General features: G+C 28.2%; 1 protein-coding gene across 1 annotated transcript; it reads left to right on the top strand.

Annotated features, from left to right (window-relative positions):
* The first annotated feature begins 10962 nt into the window (after window positions 1-10962).
* LOC101501523 (non-specific lipid-transfer protein 1) lies at window positions 10963-13816 on the top strand. Its single transcript, XM_004506429.4, has 2 exons — window positions 10963-11394; window positions 13478-13816. Exons 1-2 carry the CDS (start codon window positions 11048-11050, stop codon window positions 13488-13490), a joined length of 360 nt encoding a protein of 119 aa, XP_004506486.1. The 5' UTR covers window positions 10963-11047; the 3' UTR covers window positions 13491-13816.
* The last annotated feature ends 341 nt before the right edge of the window (window positions 13817-14157 follow it).

The following is a 14157-nucleotide window of genomic DNA, read 5'->3' as shown; positions in this document are numbered from 1 at the left end:
TGTATCTTTAACTTACTGTTAATGGTTTTAGATAACTAAGGTTTAAATATATTTTTAATTTCTATAAATATATTATTATTTAATTTTTAATTTGGTAGAAAAAATTGTTTTTAATCCTTATAAATATCTACTTTTTCTTTTCATTCTTGGGGTTTTGTGTTTTTAATATTTGATAATTTTTGAATTTTAGTCCTCCTATTTTTAAATCAGCAAATTTGGTCCTTTAATTTTCTCAATTTTTAAAATTAGATTTTATTGTTTTTCACTTATGCTTATGTGGCATAGTTTAATATCACATGGTATTTGTTAATTTAAAAAATATTGTCACATCAGATAAATATTATTATATTAATTAATTATATTATTGTAAAAGAATATTATTATTTAATTGAAATACCTATTATTTTTCTAAGTAAAAAGTTGTGTATTGTTTCAAAATATTGTGTACTAAAGTCAAAATAAAAAAGGTAAAGAATTGAAAAACCAAGAACCTTAGCGGGAGAGGAAAACGCAACGCTATCAATATCGTCATCAATATTTTATCCATTCTACTCGCGATTCATCTATTTCCCCAACTCGCAACTCATCACTTTCTGTGTTTCGCGATTAATTTGTTGTGTATTTGTTTCGTCAACTCGTAATCGTTTTACTCGTGATCTTTATGCGTTTATGTTATTCATCATTCATCACGGTGATCGTTCTTCTGCGTTTCACCATTCATCGTTTAACTCGTAATCATATTTTGTGAATCATCAACTTTGTAAATGACTTCATTTTTGAATCATCAACTGTGTTCCAGGTATGTGTCTATTTTCTCATTTGAATCTCTATTATGTTGTTTAAGGTTTCCATAATTTGTGTTTGTAACTATATTGTTCTTAGTGAGTTTGCTATTAAATGTTACAAAATCATTTTTTATTTTCATTTTTTATATAAAATCATTTTAAACTTCAAATAGTGGTGTAGTGTGAAAAATGGCAGACCCATACTCATTATTGTTGTTGAATGGGCTAGAAAAAGGGGTTTGGGACACCATTAATTTGATGGTTATAACAATAACATACATTCGTGTCTTTTTCTATTTGTGTCTTTGTGTTGCTGATTTTGTTATTTTCTTTCGTGTTTTTTATGGTGTTGATTTGTATAGGTCATCACAAGGACAAAAAGTCATATTATGTATATATCATGGTGGGTTATATATAGAAATAACTTGCAAAATGTATGTTAGGAGTCAAATGGAAGAAAAGAATTGTGGTTGGGATGTCGATGTCATGTCTTACATGGATATATCAAAAGTGGTTAAAAGTTTGGGGTATAGAGATTTTAAAAGCTTGTATTATCGTCATCACAAGCTAGCACTTAGTCGTGGATTGAGGCTGCTAAATTATGATGACGATGTGTTAAAATTTGTGAAATATGTTAAGGGATACAAAGTTATTGAACTTTATGTGGAACATCTACTTGACACACCAATTTTAGTTGAGGAGCATAATAATGAGGCTATTAATTACAAGGGTAAGTAAAAAAAGAAATCATTTGATGAGGAAGTAGTTATTGACTTAGAAGATGAATATGAAGGTGGCAGTGAAGATGAATATGTTAAAGTTGAAGATGAAATTGAAATTCAAGATAATGCTAGATGTGAAGAATATGTTACTAATAGTGAAGATGTTAGTGATGATTATGTTGAAGACGATAGTGATTTTGAGGAGAATTGAGATTGGGATACCGTGTTGCCAGAAGAAACGGTTAATGAGTTTCGTTGTAATGTTGGTACATATGAGAATGTTAGGATTTTGGATCCTTTAATGACCGTTGAGTTTGAAGTTGAAAATGATGATTTTGATATATTAGTTACACCTAAGGGAAATGACAATTATGAGGCAACTAGGACAAAGTTTCCAAAATTTAAAAGGTCAGAGGGTGGTGAAGTTGTTAAGTTTGAGTTGGGCATGGAATTCACTACCAAAGATCATGTGAAGGATGTAGTTAAGCACTATGCTTTTGAGAGGAAGAAAAATTTATACTTAAAAAAAATGATAAAATAAGAATTATAGTGAAGTGTATGAAATAATGTCCTTTTAATATTAGGTTTAGTAAGAGGAGTGGAAATGATTGTTGGCAAGTTACGAGTTTCACTGAGGAATATACATGTCACAAGACTGCTAAAAATAGGGAGGCTAAGACTGAGTTTTTAGCTAAGATGTTCACCAATACACTAAGGCATACCCCTGAGATGAAAACTAACGGTTTGATTGTTGACTGTAAAGAAAAATGTGGTACTCAATTGAATCATGATCAAGCATATAGGGCCAAGAAAAGAGCAATTGAAATAACACTAACACACTATGTGACCTACAAGTCAACAATATGCGTGAAGCATTCAACAAAACCATATTGGAGCATCGTGACAAACATATCATCACATTGCTCAAATGGCTGAAAAATTATATTTCAAAAAAGATTGTTACTCAAAGCGAACTAATGCAAAGGTATACAAGTAATTTATGTCCAAAGATCCAACAATTGTTGGAAAAGCCCATGAGGGTAGCAGATGGGTGGTCTCCACATTGGGCCGGTAATGTAGAGCATGGCCTATTTCATGTAGAGAATAGGAATGATCAAAATATTGTCAATTTACACACAAGGACTTGTGCTTGCAGAAAATAGGATTTGACTGGTATATCATGTTGCCATAGTATTACATGCATGTGGTATAACCATGAAGTTCCAGAGGATTATGTTGCATCATTTTACAGGTATACTTATTTTGGCCTGTTAAGTTATTAATTTAACTCAACTTTTTAGTTTATGTTTTTGCTTATTAAGTTACTTAATTTAGTTTAATTACTTCATACAGTAAAACAATATTTATAGCAACAGGTTCTTACATCATCATGTCTTCAAATGGTCTAAAGCTTTGGCCCATTATCGATAGTGAGTCAATAAATCCACCATGTATGAGAAGAGCACCAAGCAGACAAAAAAAAAAAACAGAGAAATAAGAGTAACGATGAGTCCAAGAATCGTAAAATACTTCCAAGGCACCTTCCAATTGTAAAATGTAAAAAATGTGGAAAGTTTGGTTACAATTTGAGGACTTGCAAGTGTAAAACAGCTGCTGATAAAGTGATACCTAAAGGTGGAAATGAGGTAACTTATATATGATGTAACTGTATGATTTTTGTTGTTGATCAAAACCTGTAACTATATGTTGTAATTGTATACCTTACGCTATTTATTACATATTTATGCGGAAGCATAAGTCACATAAGAAGTCACAAGTTGACGAGAGTTTAGAAGCACCTCAACCTCAAGAATCACAAGTACCAATTGTGTTATCTAAAGGATCACAAGCACCTCAACCTCAAATATCGCTAACACCGAGTCAAGATAGTTGGTCTTGGATAGTTAAGGTTAGATGATATGACTTATTTTGTAAATGGCAGTGTTATGCCTTTTTTTGAAATTTTTAGCAATATGATATTTGCTTATAACTTAGGTAACATTATGACATTACTTTGAATAACTAGTTTATACCTTATGACTTAGATAAAATTATGACATTATGGTGCATAGAAATATTTGGCATTTTCTAGTATTTTAGTTGTATTTTTCTAGTAATTTTTTTAGTATTTTTACTGGTTTTTCCCGGGTTTTTTTACTGATTTTTCACTGCTTTTTTCTTTCTAGTTTGTTTGGTTTTTTCTGGTTTTTCTAGTTTTTTTTATGAATTTTTAGGGTTTTTCTTCTAGTTTTGTTACAATTTTTTTTTTGGTTTTTATTATTTTTAAATGTTTTAATTGGTTTTTTTTTCTTCTAGTTTTTTACTATTTTTTTATCTTCTGGTTTTTCTGAGATTTTTTACTGGTTTTTCAATTTATTAGTTATATATTTCTGGAATTGTTTGTCTTTTTTCTAATATTTTTCTAGTTTTCTATTGGTTTTAACTGATTTTTGTCTTTTGGTTTTTACTTTTTTTTTCTGGTATTTTGCAAGTAATTTTACTAATTTTTTTTCCATATTTATTTGTATTTTTTGTGATTTTTCTAGTTTTTTTACATATATTTTTTTTGCTGGTTTTTCTTGTTTTTTTATTGGTATTTTACAAGTAAATTTTCTAGTTTTCACAAGTAATAATTTGGTATTTTATGAATTTTTTTCAGATTTTTTAATCAATTTTAATATTATTTATTTTATAAATATAATTTATGTATTTAAATATAATCTAATGTGGCAATAATTTTTAAATTAAAAAATACCACATCTTATTAAATTATGCCACATAAACTCTCCAAACCACAAGTCTCTCGTATTAATGTGTATTTTTTTTCTATGAGGGTCATGGCTTAATAAAATTACTCTTGACCATATCTCCAATCCCATTAGCCGCAAGATGCAAAGGCAAAAATCTACAAATAATACATATTAATAATTATAAAGTTTATATAATATACTTAAATAACTAAAAATATATGTACATATTTACCTTTGTCCCACAAGGTATAAAGTTCGCTTGCCACCATTGCTTTCTATCTCAAATGCATTGGCAGTTTCATTAGATCTTTATTTCAAATTTATTCTCTTTGAATATTCTTGCCTTTTAACTTCAATCGAAAAACGTGAAAAAGAGGAGCAAAAGAAAGGAGTTAAAGAGCTCTTAGCTTAAAATCTTCAAATACACCAATAATTTATTCTTTCCAACTAAAACTTCTAATACAACAATTCCAAATTCTCTTACAAATCCTATACAAATTGCAAATTTTCTTACACCAATGGCAAACTCTAATACACCAACTGCAAATTCTCTTACAAAACTTCTAATAACTTAAGTCTCCTATTTTATCATACAACTTCTATACAAATTATCTTACAAATTGCAAACCACTCAATAAAACTACACCAATGAGGTAGATAATCATCGCTTATGGAAGAATAAATTGCCAAAAAAAAAATACAAAGATCAACAATGATGCAAGCAATACAAAGATTGAATAAATGAAATATCTAAAATAACGTATTTTAGTTTAAAAATACCTCAGCTCTTTGATTAGATACTCCAAATTTTGAAGTTTATGGACGACAGTTACGCTACCAACACAAAAATTGTTACTTGTTGGTTCCTATTATTATACATATCAACACATTAAAAAAAATTACAAAACAAGTTCCTTACGAAATCATGTTCACAAATAAATTGAATAACAAAGATTTAGTAATCCAATCTATCCTCTTTTGACAAGAAAAAGCATATAATAAACTTTTTTACGGTACATATACAGACATATATATAAAAAATAAAAAACTATACATTAAATTTTGAGATGATATCTCATGAGAAATTGGTGAGAGAAAACAAAATCAAAGACATGCCTAGTTAAAACAAATCAAATAAATAAGACGAAGCAAAATTGTTTTAACTTGAAAGGAAAGAACAAAGAAGAATTATTACTTCCTATGAACTTGTGATTCATGAGTTTGAGGGTTCAGAAGCTTTGTTGCTATAATCATTGATCATGGCAAGGTTCTTTTAGAATGATTGAGAAGCTTTTCAACACTAGAATCTTTTTTGAAGGTGACAGTTTTTGCGAGAGGCTGGGAGACGGTGGTGGTAGGTTTTGTGAGAGAAGCAATACGTTCTGGTGGTGGATTTGGTGAGAGAAGCCAGAAACGGTGATTTAGAATCGCAATCGGAATCTGTGATGGAGAAACGCAACTGGAAAACCTGATGGAAAAGGGAAGCCATTGTATTTGGTTCTTTAACAGATGATGGAGGTTTTAGAAAGGGAAAATCACCCTAAAACGATGATGGGTTTTAGGGTTTGTGGTTGTAACTTTCCATTTTTTCGAGACATTGACTAACGAAATTCTAAACGTAAAGATACATATTTATTTTATTTATTTATAAGATTATCTAAAATACTCATTTACTTTAAACTCAATTGATAACTTTTTCAATTGTATTGTAAAAAATAATGAGTCAAAATATTCGCAATTACAAAAAGTAAATTTAATATGTAAAACAAAAGAAACTCCGAAAGCCAAAACTCTTGGCAATTTACTACCTAAAAATAAATCATAGTTGATCATAATTCTAGACGCTTGTGAAAAACTCTCCCAACATGTCTAACACCAGTACAAAAGTATCTTGAAGCTTTCAACTGCATGCTATTGTACTTCCTCGCATTTCTCCTACTAGGTTGGCCCATGACATTATTTGCTAGAGTGGCACTATATGTGACATCCTGTGAAATGTAAGGGTCATCTTCAAATAACAAACACATAGCAAATAAGTATGCATGTATATTTATTATAAGAAAAATATAATTAAATCATATACTTCATTTAACAATTATAACTACAATGCACCAAAGATACAATTCAACCAAAATGCACAAATCTTATTTATTAGATTATATGTCAATGCATGATTCCGGAATATCACCACTTCATAGAGCAAAAAGTCCCACCATTGGACAATTAATGTCCACTTTTGGATGAATATTCTTCAAATTTTCATGTTTAGTATCTCACTGTTGAGTATTTTTCTGAATCACATTGCTTTTTCAAGGAATTGTCGTTGTGTACTTGTGATTAGGTCCAGACCACCAATGCATGCATGAACGCCATCACCTTAGTTAGTAACAAAATATATTCCTCAACCAGAGCATAAAAAACTATTCAACCATGTCATAAATCAACCTAGTTTAGACACAATCATCACCTTGAGTAACCACCTATTACCAATCAAAATATGTAAATTGTTTAATATTAGAATATCACTCGTAAACAATTAATTCATATAGCACACATATTTTGAAGACAACACACAAACAAAATCAATACATAGCATCACAATGCATTCATATCACATGAAATACAAGTAGGAAACGGAATGGAGTGATGCTCTGGCCATTATCAAAGTTGTTTCTAGAATTATGCGTCACAAACTCTTGTTCAAGTCGATTTACACATTCAAATAAGTAATAATTAACTTAGTATTTAATTGTTTTTCAACTACTAACTTAGTATTTAATTGTCTTTCAAATACTAATTCTTTCCCAAATAAAGTTTGGGTTTAGTTTAATATTTAGACAAATTATCTTAAAACAACCAAATTATCATTATTATTATTATTATTATTATTATTATTATTATTATTATTATTATTATTATTATTATTATTATTATTATTATATAATTTAACATAACCTCCACACAATTATCTCATAAAAATCATAAATTTAATCTTCTAAAAAAAATAATTATAACAACTTTCAACACATTTATTGTTTCTGGAAAAATTATTATGATTAACATCAATAAGGTTTCTAAAACTTTCTTCAACACTCGACTATCACAACATAAAATTTTGACAAAATAAAAATTGAGTTTATAGCCAATAACAATTTCTATTGATTAAAATAAGATCTAGCCTTTATAACGACTTCTATCGGATGAAAATTAATTTTTGACATAAATAAATATTCTTTCTAATCAAAATAGGTTTCTATATATCAACATCATAAAAAAATCACGAACACCTCTATGAAAATAAATTGCATGTCAAGATTTATACATAGAACGAAAATACCATGAAACTACTACTTAGAATAGATTAATCATTCATATATGAAACTCGAACCGATTAAGGCTATGAATTAAAACTTTTTGAATAATATAATTTTCATTTGGATCACTTTATGTTATAAAACCCTAAATAAATTTTAGAAAATAAAGGGAATTCAGTTTTAAGGATAATCATATGTCCGAGAGAAACAAGCAAGATATTAACTCCAACACAACAAACTAAACGTTTTTTTTTTTTTTTTTTGAAGAAAATAAAATATTTTTCTCTTATTTTTTTTATGGTCCTATAAAAAAAACATTAAAGAAACCAAGTCTTCAAATAGGCCATAATTTCAAGAGGAAACAAAGTGTTCATTTTTACCGTAACAATAATGTTACACGATTTTGCTTTTAAAACTAAAAAAAGGTTTCTTACACCATCATCATCATCATCATCATCATCATCATCATCATCATCATCATCATCATCATCATAATAATAATAATAATAATAATAATAATAATAATAATAATAATAATAATAATAATAATAATAATAATAATAATAATAATAATAATAATATTATAGCCAAACCAAGCACGTGAGGACTTTTTCAACCAATAGAGAGAACTTCAGAGTTGACACACAAGGCGAGAGTCACTAGGGACAATAAAACCTGCAGGTTGATCCATATAAGCTTCCTCTTGCAATTCTCCATATAAAAAGGCATTTTTAATGTCTAGCAAATGAAACAATTGGTGATGAATGTTCTGTGTCATAAAAGAGACGGACAAGGTTGGTCTTGGCCATTGGGGTGAACGTATCACCATAATCAAGACCAAATATGTGTGGGTAACCTTTTAAGGCAATTAGATAGCTCAAATCAACTCTATTATATGCCTAACTGATATCAATTTTCAAAGCAACTACAGTTATCTTGCTTCTAGTTTTGAATTTTAGGTGATGATTATTTATAATTCTACCATCATGTTATCAAGAATTGATTGTCCTACCACACAAAAATAGTTCGATGGAAACACATTTAGAAAGTACGTGTAGTAGTCGGTTGATCAATACTTTAGCCAAAATATATTGAGCAACATTGTTGGGACAAAGATCTTTCATAGTTTTGTTACTTTCACACTTTAGAATGAGAACTATATTAGTTTCACCAGAGCAATAAGCAAATATAAGAAACGGGAAAACATTTAAGCACAACTTTTATGGTGTTCTTCTAATATTTTCCTTGTATCATTTATCAACTCACAACTCACCGTGCAAATATTTGTTGATATATTTTAGTAAACTATTATGGTAGCATATTCTTTATTAAGGGGGTAATCACTCCAATTAAAAGGCTTATACTTAGGGGGGGAATATAAAGTTGGTTTGATTGATGAGGTGAGGGAGTTAGAAAGTAAAATGATAATTAAAGAGAGAGTTTAAGTCTGCTCCTTAATAAAATACTAATAATATTGATAATATTAATTAAGCTAAATATCACTTGTAGTCCCTCACTACGCGAAAAATAGTATTTTACAGCGCTTTTTTTAAGCCATTTACAGTGCTTTTTCAAAAAATTAAGCGCTGTAGTATCCAGCGCTGTAAAAAGATACAACAGCGCTCTTTAAAATAAAAAAAGCGCTGTAAATCTCTTCTAAAAACGCGCTGCTTGTTGTATTAGTTTTACGGCGCTTTTTAAAAAAAGCGCTGTAATATGCATTCCTTTATTTCAATTAGATCTCTTTCTGGGATTATAACAACAATCTCCTTCATAAATCGTAATATACAGTATCCGCAGTCTATGTTGTTAGTTTGACGAGAGCACTATAAAATAAAACATATAAGTCAATAAATATTTGTGGATTGATTGTTAATGAAATTTTAAAGCCATACATTTCAAACCTTTATTAGAATCCATGTGATTTATTTGATTTTTGCTTCGACACTGTAGCACCCATTTGAGCTCGGAAAACTTGTAAAACACTATCAAATAAATGTGATTATTAGCATTAACAGACACATTATATATATATATATAAGAAATAAATGAATAAATGAATACAATACCTGAAGAGTGCGAAGAAATACGTAGAGTTCATAAGGTTACGGTTTCGTTTAAGAAGAAACAGCGAGAATGCGCAGAAATACGAACGGTTCGTAGGACAGAGTAGGGTTCTCATTGAGAAGAGTATGTAATAATGTTCGTAGGGATAGTAACAAATATGGAGATGATTTGCAATGGAGATGGTTAACAATATGGTTCGTAGGACATTAGGGTTCGCAATGAGAAGGATAATGAAGAGGAGAAGGACACTGAAGTGTAGTGAAGTTTATGTAATAAAGAGGAAACTGAAGCGATTTACTGTTATATTTTATTTTTTAAAAGCCTATTACAGCACTTTTTTTAAAAAGCGCTGTAAAAGACCTTCTTATTTTATTTTTTAAAAGCCTATTACAGCGCTTTTTTTAAAAAGCACTGTAAAAGACCTTCTTATTTTATTTTTTAAAAGCCTATTACAGCGCTTTTTTTAAAAAGCACTGTAAAAGACCTTCTTATTTTATTTTTTAAAAGCCTATTACAGCGCTTTTTTTAAAGAGCGCTGTAAAAGACCTCCTTATTTTACTTTTAAAAGCCTATTACATCGCTTTTTTAAAGAGCGCTGTAAAAGACCTCCTTATTTTATTTTTTAAAAGTCTATTACAGCGCTTTTTGCCAGACTTTTTAAAGCGCTTGTCCAAAAGCGCTGTAAAAGACCTCCTTATTTTTTTTTAAAAACCTTTTTATAGCGCTTTTCCAAAAAGCGCTCTAATAGGTCGTTTAATTATGTGAAATCAAAGTCTTTTACAACGTTTTTTTTTATAGCGCTTGTCAAAAAAGCGTTGTTGTATCATCCGTTATTTTTAAAATATCATACAACAGCGCTTGTATTTAATAAGCGCTATAAAAGACGCGCTATAAAATGTCATTTTTGGTGTAGTGTTATACAATTTGACATTTTAATCTCTAATTCAGTCGCTAAAGTGATTGAAAATATTTAATTTCTAAATCGATCACTTAAAAAGAATTTCTAATAGTGTTATTCCGTACAAAAACACTTTATTAGAAAGAAAAAAAAATTCTCTATTTTTTTCTCATTTTCCATCCCCTCCAAACTCTCAAACAAACAAAGTACATTTGAAAATCTAGAGAAATTAAAGAGTAGCTGCAGCACCTACATATTTATTTGTATAGATTAAAAAAATACAAATTTAATAAATATGTCTTTTAAGTAAAAAATATTATTTTGTGGGCCAAACCGTCCTAGTCTAGATGTAATAAATATCGCCCATTTTTCTTCACGCCTTTACTCGTCCTCTCATATGTCTTCTATTTAAATTCCACATTGCCACATTCATATTCACAAAGAAAAGCAAACAATTATAAAAAAGAAGAGCAAATACACATAGCAATTATATTTATTGAAAAGAAAAGCAATGGCTGGTGTAAAGGTAACATGCATGGCTATAGTGATATGCATGATGTTGATGGGTGCACCCTTTGCCGTGAATGCAATCTCGTGTTCGGAGGTGATACATAAACTAGACCCATGCTTGGGATACTTGGGTGGTAGCTCGTCAGCTCCTTCAAGAAAATGTTGTCGTGGAGTGAAGAAATTAAATCATATGGCAAGGACAACCAGAGAACGTAGAACTACGTGTAACTGCTTGAAATCTGCTGCTAATGCTATTTCTGGTTTGAGGACAAACAATGCTGCTGCACTCCCTGGGATGTGTGGTGTCAGGCTCAGCTACAAGATCAGCACCTCCACCAATTGCAACCGGTATGTGTGTTGTAAAACGCTCATCCAAAATATTAATTAATTAAATATATTTTTAGTCTTTATATATAAAATTTTTCATAAATAATTTAGTTTATATAAAATAGAAATAGAAAACAAAAAAAATGAGTTCAAATTTTAAAACTTTTTTTTAAAAAAAAAATTCAAATTTTATTGATTCCTTATTAAAAAGTTCAAAGTTCTTTGTGTGAGATAAATGTTTATATAATTTTAGATGAGTTTGTAAAAATTAATTTAAAATTTGAATAGTATATAATTGAGTTGACATAAAAGTAAAAAATAAGATTATTGATGAAAAATTAATGTTGGTATTAAAACTCAAAGAACAATTTCAAAAAAATAAAAAATAAATTAAATAAAATTTATAAAGATTAAAAATATATTTAACTCTTTATAATTATTATATATAATAATAATCTCAAGATTTATTGTATAGGCTCATAGAATTGTGTCCTTGATTTTTATTTATAAGGATACAGGAACCAAAATATATGCATACTCAAAAGCAATAATAGTACTCACAGTGTTGAGACTCGACAACAACACAACCATGATGTTTTTAAAATATTTATCTTTCGGTTTTTATTGGTTGTGTTTTCAATTTAAAAAACTATTTGATAAAAGGAGGCACATAGCAAATATGTTTGTTGATTTTGGATTTTAAATGTTTCGTGAAATTAATTGTTCAAATAATTTAGGATTAAATAAATTTTTAATTCTTATAAAATTTAAAAAATTTGTTACAGCCTGTGTAAAAATAATCATACTTTTTAATCTCTATCAAAATTATCATGGAAGTATATTTAATCTTTGTTAGAATGCTTCCAAATATATATCACATCTATATATTTTGATATTAATCTATAATTGTTTTTAATGTTATCCTAATTCGTTAAAATCAACGTCTACAATGTAATTGTATATAATGTTAATTTTGACGCATCTTAATGACATAATAAACGATTATAAATTAATATCAAAATATATAGATTTGATTTATATGATATTAGTTTGCAATCCAACAACTGATTTTGAAAAATATTTATCTGACATGATAATCGAATGAGTTTAACTATTAGTGCAACTCATATGATGTAATTTTCTTTCTCTTCTTTGTCTCTCTCTCTCTTTATATATATAAAAACATATTAAATAAGATGATTTTTATAATTAGAATATGAGATGAATGATTATTATTCATTGATCAAATTATAAATGAATGATCAATATTAGAATAAAAAATTATGTGACTTTTTAAAGTAATAATGTGTCACTTAAATTATTTTCATTATGATCATCCATATATAGTTATGGTCATGATTTAGTCCTGTTATTCTCATTTAAAAATTATCTTTCTCCTTTCATAGAATAAAGTTTATATCATGCTCCTCTAAACCGAAATATAAGTAAAAATGATAACTAAAAATTAATGTAACTAATTTTAAATTAAGATAAAATGCAACAATTTTTTAATTATCATTTTTTTCAATTCAAAGGGAATAAAAACTATTTACCATAAACTAATAATTTGAGGGATTTGGATTAAATGGAATCCGAAAATATACGTAGTCCTGGAGTAGGGACATTATCGGACGACCCAATTTTTCGGTTTCTATATATGTTAGATTTAATAAAATAATTAAACATGTCATAAAATTTTGACGGTCCAATTGAGATTGAAAAGCCAAAAATGTCTCAATTGCCAAACTGTATTGAATCCAAATCCTCGTTAAAGCTCGGAAAATATTGTCTTTATTTGAACATGAGAATAAATTTATTTTAGCAGGTCCTAGTTTTTTTACTTATTTTAAAAAATTAATTAATTATATAAAACAAATATATATTTAATTATCTTTTAGTTGTGATATTCAATCAGTGTTAATTAACTACTACATATTATTATTTATAAAAAATGTATTATTGTTTATACATAGGTAAATTTTAGATTGTCTTTCGAAAATTGTGGATAAATTATCTACAATTAATTAAATTTAACCACGTGCACTTCACTGAGATTTAACCACGTGCACTAATAGTAGTTTTATTTGTTGGCAACACTTTGCAGCATCAGGAATTGAAGAGGAAGCCGCAGAGGCAAGAAACTTGAAGCTATTTATAGTACCATTAAAACATATTGAGAGTGCATATAAAATATTTTATATTGAGAGTATACGAATAAAAATATAGGGGTTCGACTTTTTTTAAAAAGCAAATACTAGAGTGCAAAGGGGCTTTTCTTATATGACCTCCTCCTTTTATCGGGTTTGTATTGATTGTTTCGTAGTATCACTTATGTAATATAACTATTGTAATTTGATTTTCCCTTAGCTAAGTGGTCTGATTCATCATTAATGAATTTTAGTACTTTATTTTATAAATAAAAGATTGATTCATTTACACCTTACCTAATTAGCAAATTACATTTTCGGACCACATAGAAAGTACTCCTTCCGATTTAAATTGTATGTTATTTTAGTAAAATATGTTTGCTCTAAATTGTAGATAATTTTACAATATTAATAAATTATTAATACTTTTTTTTATAATACCCTTTAATATTTATTACTTTATATTTCTCCATTTTTTTTAGTTTATATGTATATATATCTCATACCATTAATGTAGGTTACTTTTATAAAGTAACTTAAAATCTCCGTTTTCTATATAATATATGAATAAGTGTATTGTTTATTTAAAAGATTATTATATTTCACAAAAAACAAATATTATTAGCTCTTAAATCAC

Source organism: Cicer arietinum, chromosome 6 (assembly GCF_000331145.2).
Source record: "Cicer arietinum cultivar CDC Frontier isolate Library 1 chromosome 6, Cicar.CDCFrontier_v2.0, whole genome shotgun sequence".
NCBI lineage: Eukaryota > Viridiplantae > Streptophyta > Magnoliopsida > Fabales > Fabaceae > Cicer > Cicer arietinum.
The sequence above is the reverse complement of the archived record's forward strand: the minus strand, read 5'-3'. Positions and strand labels throughout refer to the sequence as shown.